Source organism: Amaranthus tricolor, chromosome 7 (assembly GCF_026212465.1).
Source record: "Amaranthus tricolor cultivar Red isolate AtriRed21 chromosome 7, ASM2621246v1, whole genome shotgun sequence".
Lineage (NCBI taxonomy): Eukaryota > Viridiplantae > Streptophyta > Magnoliopsida > Caryophyllales > Amaranthaceae > Amaranthus > Amaranthus tricolor.
This window is the reverse complement of record NC_080053.1, coordinates 20,067,743-20,085,719: the sequence shown is the minus strand read 5'-3', so window position 1 is coordinate 20,085,719 and position 17,977 is coordinate 20,067,743. Positions and strand designations below refer to the sequence as shown.

The 17,977-nt window shown below is 33.5% G+C and overlaps 1 protein-coding gene across 2 annotated transcripts; it reads right to left on the bottom strand.

Moving 5' to 3' along the window:
* Positions 1-1,796: 1,796 nt before the first annotated feature.
* On the bottom strand, positions 1,797-8,425 carry LOC130818956 (probable xyloglucan endotransglucosylase/hydrolase protein 28). 2 transcript variants are annotated; one of them, XR_009044040.1, is made up of 6 exons: positions 7,886-8,425; positions 7,681-7,781; positions 6,691-6,899; positions 4,377-4,952; positions 2,006-3,274; positions 1,797-1,934 (listed from the first exon to the last, which is right to left on the bottom strand). XR_009044040.1 is itself a non-coding variant. In XM_057685243.1 (4 exons), exons 1-4 carry the CDS (start codon positions 8,085-8,087, stop codon positions 4,460-4,462), a joined length of 1,005 nt encoding a protein of 334 aa, XP_057541226.1. In that variant the 5' UTR covers positions 8,088-8,425; the 3' UTR covers positions 4,229-4,459. The 2 variants fall into 2 exon arrangements, 1 of the variants encoding a protein (XP_057541226.1); XM_057685243.1 differs by lacking the exons at positions 1,797-1,934; positions 2,006-3,274 and having other exon boundaries at positions 4,229-4,952.
* Positions 8,426-17,977: the final 9,552 nt, after the last annotated feature.

Genomic DNA, 17,977 nt, shown 5'->3' with positions numbered 1-17,977 from the left:
TAAGGATAATGTAAATAGGTATTAAATATAATACAAATAGACATTAATGATATTGTAACTAGGCATTAAGCTTTAATGGACAGGCTTGAGAGACATCTCTCAGGAGACCGACTGTTTTTTTAAATCCTAAAAGTCTAGTAATAATAGAAAACTAAGGTTTTGAGTCCAAGTGATCAAGTTCTAGAAATTTTTAAGAACCTAAGGATTTAGATTAGAGTCTAAAATTAGACAATTAAAATTTTCTTAAAAATCTTTTAAAGTTTGGGTTTAAATTCATGTTCAATATTAAAACTAGGGCCCAAGTCTAAATCCAACCATAAAAAAGGAGAAAATTTGAAAACATTAAGATAAAAAATCAAAAAAATGAACGAAATAATACAACTTTCAAACTTATTCCAAAAGTAAACATGAAAATCTCAAACCTGAGGTTTGGAGCTGTTCGCAGTTAGTAACTGCGAACAGATTAAAAACGACAAAATAGTTGTTCGCAGTTACGAACTACAAACAATCCTTTGACTTTTTTGACCTGTTCGCAGTTAGTAACTGCGAACAGATAGCTGACATAATATTTTTTTTCCTAATTTTTGGGTTGTTATTTGTTGTATTTGCATTAGTGACATTAGATTTATTAATTACAAGTCAATGTATGTTTCAGGCGGGATGATTCATCGCCAAAACTCCGAACATTCGTAAGTCAAAGCTTGGAGGCTATGATAAACATGTATATACAACTAAATACATACAAATGTTTGAAATATACAACTAAATAAACATATATATATGTATATACATAGTCGATCTAAATACACAAAAACGAAACACTAACGCTCACGACCTTCATCTACCCTATCCAACTGAGTTGGTGTCCTACACCTCCTACGGTAGTAAGAGGCGTTCGGGTGTCGCTCTGGCAGTGGAGGGGACTAGTACTGTGATATTTTCGATGCCCAGCCTGCGAGGTCCCCGCAACATCAACGGGGTATGAAAGGTCCATCTTTCCTCCAAATGATAGTGATAAGCAGAAGATGAGACGTGCGTATGGGTGGTAGCCGGTGAGGACTATGCAGCGACTTCCGGTATGAAGTGCTGAAACTGCGTGCCGACAAGCATGCCTTGCACAATCTGCCTCACCGGCTCCTTGTGGCTATACCGCATCACTGCTGCCGCACCTTACGCCTGCAATTAATATTTAGTTATTTAATATTATATTATGTATAATAATCATTTAAATGCAAATGAAGACTTACAAAGTGCGTAATGTGCTGCTGCGATGATGCCACGTGGTGTCATCCATCGGCGAGTGATGGAAAGGAACCACGACATGTAGTCCGGTGTAGTAGGTGCGCCATGAACATCAATTGGCGCACCTTGGGTCAACAGCTCAAGTCTACGATCCCAACGAGCAATGTGGTGCCAGTTGATCTCCATCCAGTTCGCCGTACCCTGATTCTTGCGCGAAATCAGGTGCAGCTCGGGTTCAGTGTCACAAGGCGGTGGAATGCCTTGTACCAACCCATATTGGCGCAGTACGCGCTCAGGTAGATGAACTTCGACAATGTCGAAGCATATGAGTGGCACAGAAGCCCTCCACGCGCCTAATTGAATCCCCGAGTGCTCAGGAACTGCTGCGCACGCTTCCGCAGGGTACGGGTCCCAACAAAACTAAAATACATGTTATGAAAATGTAAGTGATGTGTTAATTATATTGCAGTAATGTTAATGAGCAATGAAATATTTACCTGGTTGGGTCGTAGCAGGTCTAACTGATCTCGGTAGAATCCGAGACCGATCCCGGCTTGCTTGCCAGTCCGGTGTGCAAAATTCCACCTTGAACCATACGCAGCATCTGGTGGGGGTTGTTGCGGAGAAGCGGCATCACCACGAACAACGGTTCTGTAAGGTTGGTCGATAAGAATATGCTCCCACGCCCACAGCTTAACATTGCAAATGTAATTAGTATGTAATTCAACAAATACGGAATAGAATTAAATGTTATTGTTATTACCTATAATAAGACTAGTGGTCCCGCAATCTCCTTGACGTTCTTGTGGGCAGCACCACATAGCCTCCTGTACAAGTATCCTAGAGCTGTGGAGCCCCAGCTATACTCGGCGATGCGCTCCCATGGTTCGTCAATTTAAGTTAAATATAGGAGCTGTATTTGGTTGCTTGTTTTATCGGCAAACAAGACAGCTCCTATCAAATATAAGAGTGGCGTACCTCGCAATGGTGCCTTCATCAGCATCTTCGGGGAGATGCGAAAAGGTCTGAACCAACCATGTGCAGCGCAAACTGCTCCCCCTGATCACTTCCGCTGGAGGGCGCACTCCTTAAATGCGATGCACCATGTCACGCCAGCTTGATAGCTGGCGTCCGGCTGTACACACGGCACGTCCCTCGATGGGAAGCCGTGTTAGTAAGGCTACATTAAGCAGTGTGATGGTAGCCTCACCTAAAGGGAGATGAAATGTGTGTGTCTCCTGACGCCATCTCTCAACCAGTGCTGTGATAATGGCACAGTCAACTCTATTGTATGCAACGAGGTGAAAGTCATACAACCTCGTGAGCTCTAGGTACGGGATGATCCTATCATCGATCACCCATGGAACGGAATCTAGATGCCTAGTGCCTAACGTGTCTGTATCGGACACCTATGAATATTGACATATAAATAAGTTACTTGTATGTTATCACTAGTAAAATGCAAATCACAACTATCGTACATCTAACCTAGGCGTTCCAAAGAGGAGTAATCCTGTGCTCATGCTGTATAGTCAACACACTAGGGTCTTGGGGTCCTGGAGCTGCTGGATTCATCTCCTCTACTAATGTGTTCGCAGTAGCTTTAGTTAATATTACCATTATGTAATTATGTATAATACATTTGTGTTGTCAGTTTAACATTATTATACGTATTATAGAGTATCATACTAGTATAATATATATAATATATTACCTGGAGTTACAGGTTCTAGTGTTGTGACCTTTGCTCCCACAACGACGACAATTAATTCGTTTCTTTCTACCCTCATCTATTTCGTTGGCAATTCTCCTAAACTTAAGCCTCCCTTTACCACGAATTTGATCGGGATCATGTCTAAGTTCAAAGCTCGTATATTGCTTATAACACATAATGTACATCAAATGTAACTAATTCAATATGCTCATCAACAACAATACTTCATAAAACAACATAGAGGTATGAAAACTATTACACATTACCTTGAATAGTTATGGATGATTAAGAAGAGTGTTGATTTAAAGAACTAGTAACCTACATTTGCCAAAACAACCAAACTTCATCAAAACCCTAAAAATAGATATATATACTAAAAAAAACGCATAAAATTTATCTTTGTTCGATCTAGAGTATCCCAAACTAATTTTGAAGTGCCAAATTGAAAGAGGAACACAACAATTGATGGATTCAAGCAAGTGTATTTGTGGAGTGTCGAGTAGTATTATGCTAGGGTTTTGAGAAATAGAAAAATGAGAAGGGAAGGAAGCTGCTGCGTATTTGTGCAGCTATGTGTTCGCAGTTACTAACTGTGAACAAGTCAAAAAAGTCAAAGGGCTGTTCGCAGCTATTTTGTCTTTTTTTGATCTATTCGCAATTAGTAACTGCGAACAGCTCCTTACCTCAGGTTTGGGATTTTCACGCTTACTTTTGAAATAAGTTTGAAAGTTGTATTATGTCGTTCATTTTTTTAATTTTTATCTTAATGTTTTCAAATTTTCAAAAAAGGAGTAAGATAATGGTTGAGCCCAGACCCATATCTTAAATGTTCATCCCTAGTTGTAACATAGCCAAAAGAACAGAGGATAAAAAGCAGAAGAAATATGTAAATAATTTAGAAAGTTTAGCAAATTAATAAAAATAGAGAAAATAAAATACTTAGTGTTTGTTATCTCCAATAAATTAATATAAATGTGTTTTAAAACAGTACAACCAAAAAATTAAATTTAATTAATTAAACCTTATCAACAATCAGAGCAAAATAAAAATAATTGTATTAACTAAATTATTAGGTACATGTATAAAAAGAATTTCATGGTAAAACCGTCTCACAAAAGAATATCTGAATAAAAATAATTTTGAAAAATGAATCAAAGCATAAAACAGAGAAACATACTAGAGTTTAAATATTTTGAAATCTGAGAATATTGTATTAATTGACCAAAGGAATCCACAAAAGGAGCTAAAATTTTATTGAAATCACAAGACATAAAACCCAAACAAGACCTACCATCCAAATATTTTATTCAAAAAAATAATAATAAGAAACAAAAGCCATAAATGAGCATATAGTCAAACAAAATCCAACAACAATCTAACAATTATTTACATACCCAAATGAATATATGATCATACATACCTAACACATCAATGTATCTATGAGCCAAAAATCAATAAATGAAGAGTAGGAAGAATTTTGGCTAACAATGAGTGCCAATGCACTTAAATCGAGGCCTTCTCGTCGTTGTTAGTACTCCGATGGTGATGCCTACCATGGTGGCGTCGACTTTCTCCTCCGAATGTGACTGGATCGAACCTCTTAAGACGGTTAGCCTCTCGAGAATCAATAACACACTCACTAGGTGGAATCTTGTATCGAGATTGGTCGTAGCAATACGAGTAAGTCAAGTATTTGTTCCTAAAGTTGGCCATTTTGATCCTTTGTAATGAGGTGATTTGTCCATCAATGGATGTGATATCATCACATTTTCGAGATTTTTCGATAGGATCGACAGCACAACCATGAAGAACGAGGTCGGAGAATTGGGATACATAAGGGGCATATCTATAGTCTACTTTGTACTTGCCTCCATTGGTGGCCCAATTTGAGGCATCCCATATAGTTGAATATATTGACATTGGTTTGGAAGGAAAATCATGCTTCATTGCTGCTCTTCTCCTTATCTCCCTAATGGGGATATCATCCACATAAAATCTGCAATAATGGGTTTCAAGAAATATAATAAAACATCTAAATATTACAATAGGATTCATACATGACTGAAGTGGTGGATCCAACTCATCTAAGGTGAATTTATACGTATTATTTGATTTCATTTTTTATTTAAGTGGTGTCATCTGACCTCAATGGCTATATAGAGAATCCGCCCATACACATGAGAATTGACTTTTATTTCAGTTGGAACATGTATCACTTTTCTGGGGATGGTACCCGGATTTGATTCTCGCTTCCCCTTGGCCCTCCCTCTCTCCTTAGCCTACCTTATACCCAAAAAAGATGGGGTTACACATAGTGCAGAAATTAAACCATTTTTTGCTGTTTTTTGAGCTGTAATAAATTGGAATTTAGTAAAACATTTAAATGAATAGGATATGAAAGCATTTAAAGGTCAGCAATTGGATGAGGGACCAATATTCTCTAGGCCCATATTGCAGAAGGATACAATTGCCAGAGTGGTAACTTGAAAAGAAATCAATATAGACCACATAAACACTATTGGAGAAGAGCCCCAAAACAAAAGGTGGGGATAATCAATCATACACTACTAGATAGAATTTTAAGTAAACATCAAAAATAACATCAATAATATTTAAAAATATGAAAAATCCATAAAGAACACACCAAAATAAGACTTGGAAATTCCACCTTTAAGATTATGATGTTGAAAAAGATGATAAATTTCAGTCATCCCTGGGCCTCTAAAACCAGAAAAATTTATAGCAGCGGAAAGTTTAGAACTTTATTTCGTGTTGGATCATCGACACTCTAAAATGAGTACAATTGTATACATTTTGTGATATACTAATGCAAGTTTTTAAACATAAAAAATGGAAAATTTCAAAAATACAAGCGAATCATACACTTAGACACGTATATCTATCAAAGTCACGTGCTAGTAGACAGTCAAACAGATCAAGTTGGGTCGAATTCAAATTTAGTATATATATAAACTGGTTAGAAACCCATTGAACCAACCTAACTCTTTTAATTATTGGGTCGAAAATCTTAACTCTGGCCTGATGTAACAAATTCGATTGATCTGATTTCGATCCACTTAACCCATTTGAAGTTTTTATTTTCATTTTAGGGTTTTTATTTACATTGACTACTTATCGTTTAGGCCTCGATTTTAAAATTTGTGTTCATGAGTTGTTTATTTAGTATTTACTAGAAAAATATAAAATTATTAAATGAATTAAGTTTAGATTATACTTAATTTAACTTAGAATTGGGTTTAACCTAACTCATTTAATAAACAAATTAGGTCGGATCGACCCATTTAATTAATAGAGTTAAAAATCTCAACCCAAACCCATTTATTTCGGGTCAAGTTTAGGTCGAGTTAGCAGGTCAACTTTTATCTAGACGCTAGTATCCCCAAGTCCAATATGAGTTTTTTTTCCTAAGAAAACCTTAGTAGTAAGATATTAACATATGAAAATCCAAACTAAGAAATTATCAATCAAAATCATCTAATTTAATCATTGTACTCCAAATCAAAGCCAATCCTCAAATTTGAGCAATAGCATCAACTATTAAGACAAATAGATGGAAGTATGGCACCCAATAAGAACTATTAACAAAAAAGATCAAATCAAAGCCAAAAGAACTCTACAGCACCACACATGGAGCAAGCAAGAAGAGAATCAAAGAGGCATAAAAGACAAGCAAGAAAAGCAAAGAATCAAGATTGATGGTAAAGAGCAATTACATGATTTGATCTTCAGTCCAAAGAATGCTGTAACAATGAAATTCCTCCGTAGGGTCGAACCATAAGGTGTATCTTTCTTCTCTTCCTACACTTGTGCTACCGTTCCCATACACATTGGTCTGAACCCTCCATTCTTTGCCTCGGATGTTCCCTAAGAACTCAAAATCGATTTCATCGTGATTTTTCTCAAACATATCACCATTAGACATCTGCAATTGAAAGTAAACCCAAAAATATTACTGGTGCACCAACCATTATCTAAAGGATGGATAGTTCAATAATCAACTAATTATGTAAATGTACATAACATTTACCAAACAAAACAATGTCATCTATAAGAATTTAGTACCCTTTCTTCGTCATAATCATTATATCCGATATATCTCACTCATAAAAGATATGATGAGGGTTTGGACAGGGATGAAATACCACATAGCATGTAAAAATTTAGTACCCTTTGATCAAGAAAACATTAAATTCATTAATAACCAATAAATTCAAACTTCAGAGTTCACAATCATCAGAACCTTTTGGTGTAATTTTGATAAACAAATTATTCAACATAAAATAATTAATCAATAATCAACACTCCTCCATAAGTAATTTCACAGTTTACCATAATATATTACATTATGTTACCCCAATGACCTAGGTAAGGTATGGAGGGTGGGATATGGCCGTTCCCCATTAACCCTTTACGAAAAAAAGTACACGTGATTTAATTAGTCATTCTAATACGATCAAAAATAATCCAAACCCAAAGATTATTAAATCATTGCACTAAATAATCAACCAATAAAAACCTTTATAAGAGTAAACAAGCAAAGTTTTCCATCAAATACAACTTAGTAATGAAGAAAATCATCCTCCAGCAAATACAAATTTCAAATTACAGAGTACCCAAAATGAACATACCTTCTAAACAAATAATAAATAACAAATAAATAAATAAATAAAGGAATAAATAAAAATTAAAATATTAGAACTTACATAAAAGGCTACTACAACCCCAGCAGTATAATCAGCAGGCAATTTAATTGAAGCACTGAAAAACCCATGTAAGTAAAGGTCATTTGACATGAATCCAGAACCTGGGTAACAAATAAAAAGTGAAAAAAAAAAGAAAGAAAATTAAACCAAATTCAATATAAATTAAAAATCAAATAAAAATCCAAAAAAAATAATAAAAACTTGCCAGTTCTTTCATCAAGAGAAAGAAGAACAGATTTTCCATCTTTAAGAACCATAAGATTATCATCTCCAAAAAGATGAGAATAGCCTTCATCAAATGATATTATTGGCAACTTATTAATAATTCCAGAATAAGCAATAATCTCCCTGTAAACACAAAAAAATAGCAATAATGATAGAGTAAATCTCTTTCCAAAACATCCCATTTTTTGTTTGCTTTATGGGTTCTCTTTTTCTTCAATGTGATGTTCAAAACTTCTCTTTTTTGGTTTAAAAAATTCTTTTTTACTTTGAATTTATAATGATAAACCCTGTAGTCCTGTAGCAGGCAATTCCTGAGCAAAAGAGAGAGAATGATAGAAAATGAATGAGAGAAGGAACAAAAAGGCCAAGAAAGGGACACAATGTGGGTGGTTTAATTGGTGGAAGATGGTGGTAATCACTACTGAGGTTTTTTAATTTATATTCTTACCAATTTTCAATGATAAGATTGGGAATGTCTTGCCTCAATTGAACTACTACTACTTTTTTTTTCTTCTAATTTAGTTGCAACATTATAAATACTTACAGTATTTACTTATTTTTCTTAATTTGTAATTAATTATATAGTTAAGTGAAATTTTGTTTGATTTATCTCAATACAAAGATTATTAATATTAAATTTTCATAATTTTTTTGTTATATATAATTAGAGATATTAAGGATTAAATTAGTGCATTAGACCGCGTGAAAAAACTAGCATTGCAAATGTTTTGGAACGGAGGAAGTACTTTTTAAGAGGTATTTGGCAAATAGCTTATTGTTGGTGGTTAATCACAGTGCAACTTTAGGTTAATAACTGTTATTTGCCAACTTGGCAAATCACATCCATGTGGAGAGATTTGATAAGGTGACATTTTAAAAATTATAATTTATCCTTTTGTATTTTTCTTATTTTATTAGTGTGTTTTTTGTCTTTTATTGTGTTTTACAAATCACAGTGATAGATTAGGATTTTATATCACAGTTGCTGCTTTAACCAATTGATTTATTGACTGGTTTGACCTGTTGATTAAACTCGCTGCAATGAGCAATTTGTTCAAAAATAGCTTATTCATAACAATAAGTTGTTTAAACTAACTAATTTACCAAACACCAGCATTGGATGGTTTGACCACCCAACTTTCTATTTATATCATAATAATCTAAATTTGTCTAATAATTTATTTTGTCAAACACCCCCTACGTCTTTCGATCTACTATATAATTAAAAAAAATAAATATAGATGTGGACACATTGGTCTAAGCTTAGATTTGACCTAATTTGAGGGTTTAAGTTCTTTTTGACCATTTGGGTTTGAGTCACACATAAATATTATATTAGAATTTAGGTTCTAAGTTTATTTTATAAACTCATGACCCTAACATACTAGAAATATACTCTTTCGTCTCTTAAATTTATTCCATTTAATAAAAACTACTTATAAAAAATGATCTAAAAAGGCAAATTCTAAGGGATGGAGATAGTAAATTGATCACATAACTTGATTATTAAATTATAATTTGATTGCACATTTGCACTACTACAAGTCTACAACTATAAAACCAAGTAGTGATCAATGCTCATAAAACTATGTCTTTAATGAAGGCTAATAATTATTTGTTTGGTGGATTATTGAATATAATACAATATTTGATTGATAGGTAGTATTTTGTACGTGCATTATATTTGTTTGTTTACTTTGAAAACTATTTGTTTGATTTGAAATGTAATTTTGATTATTTTGAGATATAATTTGTTGGATTATGTATTTTGAAACTTAATTTGTTTGGCAATTTAAAAGTTAACACGCATGTATTTTGAACATTAATTATAATTATAATATGAAAGTTTTTTGTTAATTTAGTGTAACAAGTAAATTTAAAGACGTGACATCATTATCGTTAAATATTAAAGGTTCCGTGCTCCACGACTTGACAATCATGTTTGATAACTCAATAAGAGTGCTCGGCGACTCGAGAGACGACGACTCGTTGCCTTTTATGAAGATGCGTAGATACAATAACAACTAAGAGTGAGCAAAGTCAGTGGAGGATGACGCCTCGGTTCCTAAGACCAAGACTGTAAACCATGCAGTAGAAATTGCAAGTAGAATACGAAGATAATCTATAAAATAAACGAATAATAACTTACATGATGCAACGTTATACTGATTTTTCTATAATAATCTCAACTTTTAATCAAATATAAACAATCCCAACTATAATGAGTATTCGCTAAGAATGCACCAAAAAGTAATTGTAAAATTAAATAAAAAAGTTGAAATATTAAAATTAAAATAAACTAAAAAGAAAAATCAATTAAGTTTATTTTTTGATTTTAACTTTTAGTTTTTAATATTTTTCAATTTTATTTTATTTTTTTTAGCAATTAACTTGTAAAAATTGGTCGGCAATGTTCTTGGGCAAGTAACTCTAAAATTGTGATTATTGATTAATTAAAAGTTAAAATTATTGTAGGAAAATCAATATAAAATTTGATTATTCTAGATAATTTTTTCTAAAATATAATTCAGCCCCTCTTGTATGAGACTGTCTCACCATGAGACGAGTCCAAACAAAAGGTTTATTATACAAAACGTTTCTATTACTGGGCTATTTAACTCAAGTATAAAACTCGTCTCACGGTGAAATCCTCTTAAACTATAATTTGTAACCGCTAGTTGTAACTTGTTTAGAGTTAGTCTCGCTTTCAATTATAGTTAAGCTAATAGTTTTAATTTTAGTTTTTTTTTAAGCCAACCACAGATTATTATTAAGTCTAAATTTGCCATTAGATGTAGAAGAGAAGAGAGAGAATAGAGAAAGAAACTAATGTGAGAAAAAGACGTAGGCAAAGGAAGGTGTTTTTTTATTTTACAAATTCTTGTAAGTGACGGTTTCTAATTGGGTCAGTTCATTATATATTTTTTGAAATATTGTAAGCAGACATTAAAAATAATATAAGTAGACGTTTAAGATATTATAAGTAGGCATTAAAGATATGATAAGTAGGCATTAAGAATAATAATGTAAGTAGGCATTAAAAATACGGTAAGTAGGCATTAAGTTTGAATGGGTTGGGCCTAAGAGACGTCTTTCAAAAAAACGATCTCTTGACTAGCTGTTTTTCTTTTGTTTTGAATTAAATGGGCTACAAAGCCCATATTAATGTAGGTCGCATAGAAAATTTGAAAAAAATAAGATTATTTCATAACTTTATTTAAAAAACAAGCTTCGTTCAAACTTTATTCCCAAAATAAGCGTCCTTGGCTTCGAAGCTAGGCTTGGTGTAAAATCGCTCTTACTAACAGCGAATTAAAAAAAATGGTGAAAAGTTTAGTCAAGGGTCAAGTCGCTGTTACTAACAGCGACTTAATGGTTGACTGGTCAACTATAAAGTCACTGTTAGTAATAGCGACTTGACCCTTGACCTGGTTTGACTTTTATTGACCTTTTTGTATGATTTAAACTAGCCGTTGTAAAATTAAAAAATAGCCGTAATGAAGTTGAAAATAGCCTTTGTTACTATGTTCTATAAATAATTCCATCATCTCCCTACTTCATTGTATCCAAACTCCATCATTCTTGTTCTAGTTAATCGATTTTGAAGGTAACATAAAGTATTATATTAGTATTATTCTCAATTTATAAATGTTAATATTATTTTTAATGTTTACTTATGTTACTATATCATATGTGTTCCGTAGATGTCAAGGGAGCATTCTATTGAAGAGTTTTGTGATTGTGGTTATGAAGTTGAGATTAATACAGATTGGAGCGACGTCGATCCTAACCGTGATTTTGTTGCTTGTCCTTTCTACTTGGATGAAGGATTCGGATGCACGTACTTTAGGTGGGTTGCTCCGAAAGGTACCAAATCGCTTGAAAAAGAAAAACAAGAGCTTAAAGATGAGATATTTAATATCAAGAGACAAATACATGATATGGAACATAGGAAAGAAGAGACTGAAAGGATTATGAGAAAGTTGAAGAAGCAATCTTAGTTATCGGCGGTGGTTTAACTTAACGAATGAAGTATGTAATTTGATATGGATTCGTTGAATATGAATGAAATTGTGTTGAATTTTCGAGAGCATTTCCCCTATTTGAATATGATTGTCTGTTTAATTTGGATTAAATTCATACTTAATTCTTGGCGGAATGATTCATCGCCGAAAACTCTGAGTAATTAACATCATTTCATTCATAATAAACATGTGATAATACGATAAAAATATATACATCTATATATATATTACAAATTATACACAAAAGTCCAAATTTACAAATATTCAATATGTACAAATGTTCAATATATACAAAATGAATGTTCAATATATACAAACGGTATACTAATGCTAATCCTCCTCCTGTACCCTGTCTAACTGTGACGGTTTACGACGCCTCCTACGATAGTAAGAGGCCGTCACATGACGCACGGGTAGGGGAGGTGATTGATACTGGGATGATCTAGCACCCTGTGAGGACCCGGCACCATAGTCGGGGCACATTAAGTCTACCTCCTCAAGATGAACGTTGACATGATGAGGAGATGACCCCTGCTCGTCCATAGTGGTGTCAGGCACAGCGACTTTTGGAATGAAGTGCTAGAAATGTGTCCCTAGAAGTATGCCTTGGGCAATCTCCCGTACAGGCTTCTCCTGGGTGGAGCTGATGACAGCTGCAATGCCCTGTGCCTGCATTAAGCCTAAAGTATTAATAAAACGTATAACATGTAAGTTCTATAGATTATAATCAACGTTGAAGAATACTTACAAACTGTGTCATCGTTGGTGCTACGGGAGCGTACTGAGCGGCCGCGATGATACCTCGTGGTTTCATCCATCGACGAGTGATGAAGAGGAACCACGGCATGTAATCCGCCGAAGTAGGTGCGCCTACAACCTCGATCGACGCACCTTGGGCCAGCAGCTCTAACCTGTGATCCCAACGAGCTACATGGCGCCAATTGATCTCCAACCAGTTCTTGGGCTCCCGACCCTTGCGTGAGCTATGATGGAGATCCGCCACTGTGTCACAAGGCGGCGGGATGCCCTGTACCATCCCAAATTGTCGCAGCACGCGCCCAGGAAGATGCACTTCGACTATGTCGAAGCATATGAAAGGTATAGTGGCTCGATTACCTTATGTGGTTGTCTTTGCTCTGCAGTCCTTCCATACATCTTCTTCAGCTTCACATTACCCATTTGACGGTTGAAGTTACTTAACAAATGCCGCAAGCAAAACCTATGATGGGCATTTGGAGGTTGCCATTCCGACTCCTCCATGGTTGCTAGAATGCCCGCATGTTTATCAGAAATAACACATAAACCTGGACTATGCATCACATGCTTACGAACACACACCATAAACCAAGACCACATAGCTATGCATTCTTTCTCTACCAAAGCAAAGGCAAGCGAGAAGATTCCCTTATACCCATCTTGAGCAATCGCAGTTAACAATGTATGGCGATACTTACCATACAAGTGTGTTCCGTCAATGGCAATAAGGAGTTTGCAATACTTGAACCCCTCAATACTAGGTTTAAAAGCCCAGAACACATGTTGGAAAGTTCTAATACTAGGAAGAACGTACACACCAACATCATTATCTTCCTTAAAGAAACACTCAACTACAGTCCCGAGGTTAGAAACTTGCATTGGTTTCAATAAGCGTGGAAGGAGAGGGTAAGAATCTTCCCATGTCCCATAGATGGAGACAAGGGCTTGCTGTTTAGCACACCATGCCCGCTTATAGGACACTTTGACACTAAATTGGTCTTTCACCATTTGTCACACCAGAGAGACCTTAATTGATGGGTCTTCAGCAACACAATTTCTAATAACATTGTTAATCACGGAAGATGTCAAATGAATGTGTCCAGCTGATACATTTTCAGTACTTAGTACACAACCCCCATGCTTCCCTTTATACCTAACAATCTCCCATGAAGGTGAATAGGAGCTCTTCCTAGCCCTTAGCCTCCAAGCACACCCTCTATTACACTTCAAGGTGAGCACGGTTTGATTTGAAGTCTCAGTTCGGTACTCAACGTTCCTACGAATATGATACAATCTAACAGCGTCCAACAAGGCATCCTTGTTATCAAACATCATACCCTTTTGAAACTCTCCTTCATCGGTGTAGGTTGTATCACAAGCCCAAGACCTCTATGAGTTGTCCTCCGCGTGTTCATCTAGAGGGGGAACTAGTGCATAAGGTGTAGGAACAACAATTGTTGAAATGTTGCCTAAGGTCATGTCATTAGCTAGAGCCTCCTCATCAACACCCACATCGTCCTCAGAAGGAGCTTCAACGAATTCATTACTCTCACTATTAACATCATCCCAAGGCTCATTTGTATCTTCTATGTTAAAAGTATCATCATTAGAAGGAAAAGAGGAAGATGGCATAATGGGATTTTGAGTTTCTAGGGTAGGTAAGGGCATAGGAGAAGGAGCAGAAGAAGTTACATTCAGGAATGCATTTGTTTCTACAAAATTGACATCTTGATTCCCTAAGGGTACCTCTTCTATATATAACTCTAAAGAAGGAATAGGGGTAGTCTTTGAATACTCCCACATTGCATCTATAGCCTCTTTATCCTCAACCGGAAGAGCTAAAAATTCTCCACTCATATTGTATTTAAAACTTACATCAACAGTACTTCTTGTAGTGTCAATGCCAATCTTAGAGCATATAAAATGTTTAAATTCATTCAAGTCCATGTTTGAGTTGCATGCAAACAGTTTACGTCTTCCCCCAACATACTTAACATTGCTACTACTTGATCGAATTAAATCATTCCAAAAACATACAACAATCACACGAAATGAAGCCATTTCTACAACAATACGTACAAGGTCAACATCACCATCAAGTTCATAAATATATACATATATAACAACATTGATTAAATTTAGGGTTTGCATTCAAACATTCTCTAAATTAAACTCAAATTTAGTGTTTGCATTCAAACATTCTCTACATTAAACTCAAATATTTTCTACATTAAATTTATGAACAAACAACCTCATTATGAAGACCATGGCAAATAACTAGTACATTTGACATATTCATAGAGTTTAAGTGTAAATGACCACTATAAATAACATACATTTTAAAATCAACAAGAACTAAAAAATTTATAATAAAAACATACCTTATTAAACTGTAGATCAACAAGAAGTAGTAAATTGCAAGTTTATGAACCTGCATTTATGTGAAAGTTGATGAAGAATTTGTGAACCCTAATTTTCGAAAAAAGAAAAACAAAACACAAAAAAAATAGTACCTTAATTGAATGTAGAAAGATGACAGAACTAATTAGTAGTTGAAACTTGAAATTTGATGAGATTAATTGAAGAATTGAAGTTGATTTTAATGGTGAAAAAAAGAGGAAGATTTTGTGGGTTATTTCGCTGATACAAAATCTGGTGAAATGAGGAAGGAGGAAGAAGTTGCTGTATTTACAGACGCATTAGATAGTTGTTACTAACAACGACTTGACCTTGTTGACCAGTCAAACATTAGGTCGCTGTTAGTAACAGCGACATAAGCCTTGACTAAAATTTTGACCATTTCTTTATACTCGCTGTTAGTAAGAGCGATTACATACCAAGCCTAGCTTTGGAACCAAAGACGCTTATTTTGGGAAAAAAGTTTGAACAAAGCTTTTTTTTTGAATAAAGTTATTAAATCATCTTATTTTTTTCAAATTCTCGGTCGCATACAAATGGCCGCCGCATTCGAATATTATCGTTTCAAATCATATTAATTTTAGTTCTTTTATATATATATATATATATATATATATATATATATATATATATATATATATATATATATATATATATATATATATATATATATATATATATATATATATATATATATATATATATATACATATATATATATATATATACATATATATATATATATATACATATATATATATATATACATATATATATATATATATATACATATATATATATATATATACATATATATATACATATATATATATATATATATATACATACATATATATATATACATACATACATATATATACATACATACATATATATACATACATACATATATATACATACATACATATATATATATACATACATATATATATATACATACATATATATATATATACATATATATATATATATATATATATATATATATATATATATATATATATATATATATACATATATATATATACATATATATATATATATATATATATATATAATATATATATATATATCGACAATCTGATTTGATTTTTATAATACAAGTTATTTCGAGTCATATCTGATCATACTTGATTTCCATTTTACAGAATTGTCGTTTAGATTGGTAGTCTTGCACACTTGCTCCATTTATGGGGAAGCTGCATATATCGGATTATGATACGCATTGATCACAATGAGAAGAAAAATTAAAGTCCTTTTCTCTTGAATTTCTAGAAACAATAATTAATTTATCTAGTATCTTGAGGGACCATCTCTTTGAGAGACGTGTTTCAAATCCAACCCATTAAAGATTTATGTCTACTTATCGTATTTTTAATGCCTACTTACTTTATCCTTAATGCCTAATTTCAATATCGTGAATATCTACTTAGAACATTTTTAATATCTACTTACAATATTTTACAAAAATATAATGGGCCGGTTCAATTAGAGATGGTCTCTCAAAGAGACCGTCTCTCACAAGAATTTGTGTAATTATATACTTTTATTAATCGTATTGATTTTGAAATGAGTATGCTAAGGTGGATGTGCGATCAGACAATGATGAATAGAATCAAGAACCAGAAGTTTAGAGAGAAACTAGGGGTACCCCCTATTTCTGCAAAGATGCGTGAAAATAAATTAAGATTATTTGGACATGTGCACAGAAAGCCTTTTGACGCCCTCGTGAGGAGAATCGAAAGCATCACGGAGGAGGGCAAGAGAAGTCGAGGAAGACTAAGGCGAACTTAAGAGAAACAAATAAAAAATAACTTGCCCGAGTTACATCTCCTTGATGACCTGACCAGGGATAAGGGTAGTTGGAGACGCCTTATTCATATCTTAGACTACTAATACTCGCTTGATTATGTGTGGATGTTCTTGTTCTTTGCGTTTTGTAGATTATTTTTTACTCATTTTTACCTAATTATTTTTATTTTATTTATATATTTTTTATTTATTTTTAATTTTACAATTAAAGGTCAAATTTGTGTGGTTAGTTGCGGGCTTGTGGATTTAGATTTACTTAGTCCTTTTCGTTGCAGGATCCTCTTATTCTGAGGATTTTTCCAATGATCTTTCTCGAGTCGAGGACTCTTTGGCAGTATTCTGCTTTATGAGTACAGGTTGTCGTCTTCCTTCCCTCTATAAACCCTGATCATAGTTTTCTATGAGCGAAATACACTAAGTAGGATGATGATGATGATCCTACTGATTTTACACCCTTTTCTTTTTTCGCAATGATCTTACTCTTATTCTTTTAATTTCATCCACAAACGTATACTCACCCTCTACCTTAACCTTTTATTTATAACCTTTACTTATTTTTTTGTCTTATTCTTCAACCCAATTTCAAATTTTATTAAATTTCACTCATTTTACATTAAGTGCAAATTGAGAGGGTCAACACAGTACTATCTAGTCAAAGATTTAAATGTCAACTAGTTAAGTTGGTAAAATTTATTACTTATATAATACAATATCCAAAATCAGAGATCAAATCTTGTATACAATATGCCTTATGGGATCTCATGCACATAATGATAATAGCAAAGTAAATTTAAGTTTTTAGTAAGAGTTTGATTTAATAACCATCAATAATTGAAAAAAAAAATGAGTTCAATTCGATAGCTATATGAGTTTTTCTTAACGTATTCTCACGTTGTAGCTTTAAATTTGCAATATATGATTTGAAAAAATTTCATATTGTTGAGGCATATGTTAGACAAGTTGCAAACTCAAATGTACTTGTGAACATCTATTTAATATTTTCTCCATTCCACTCATTTTGCAATAATTACTTTTTGATC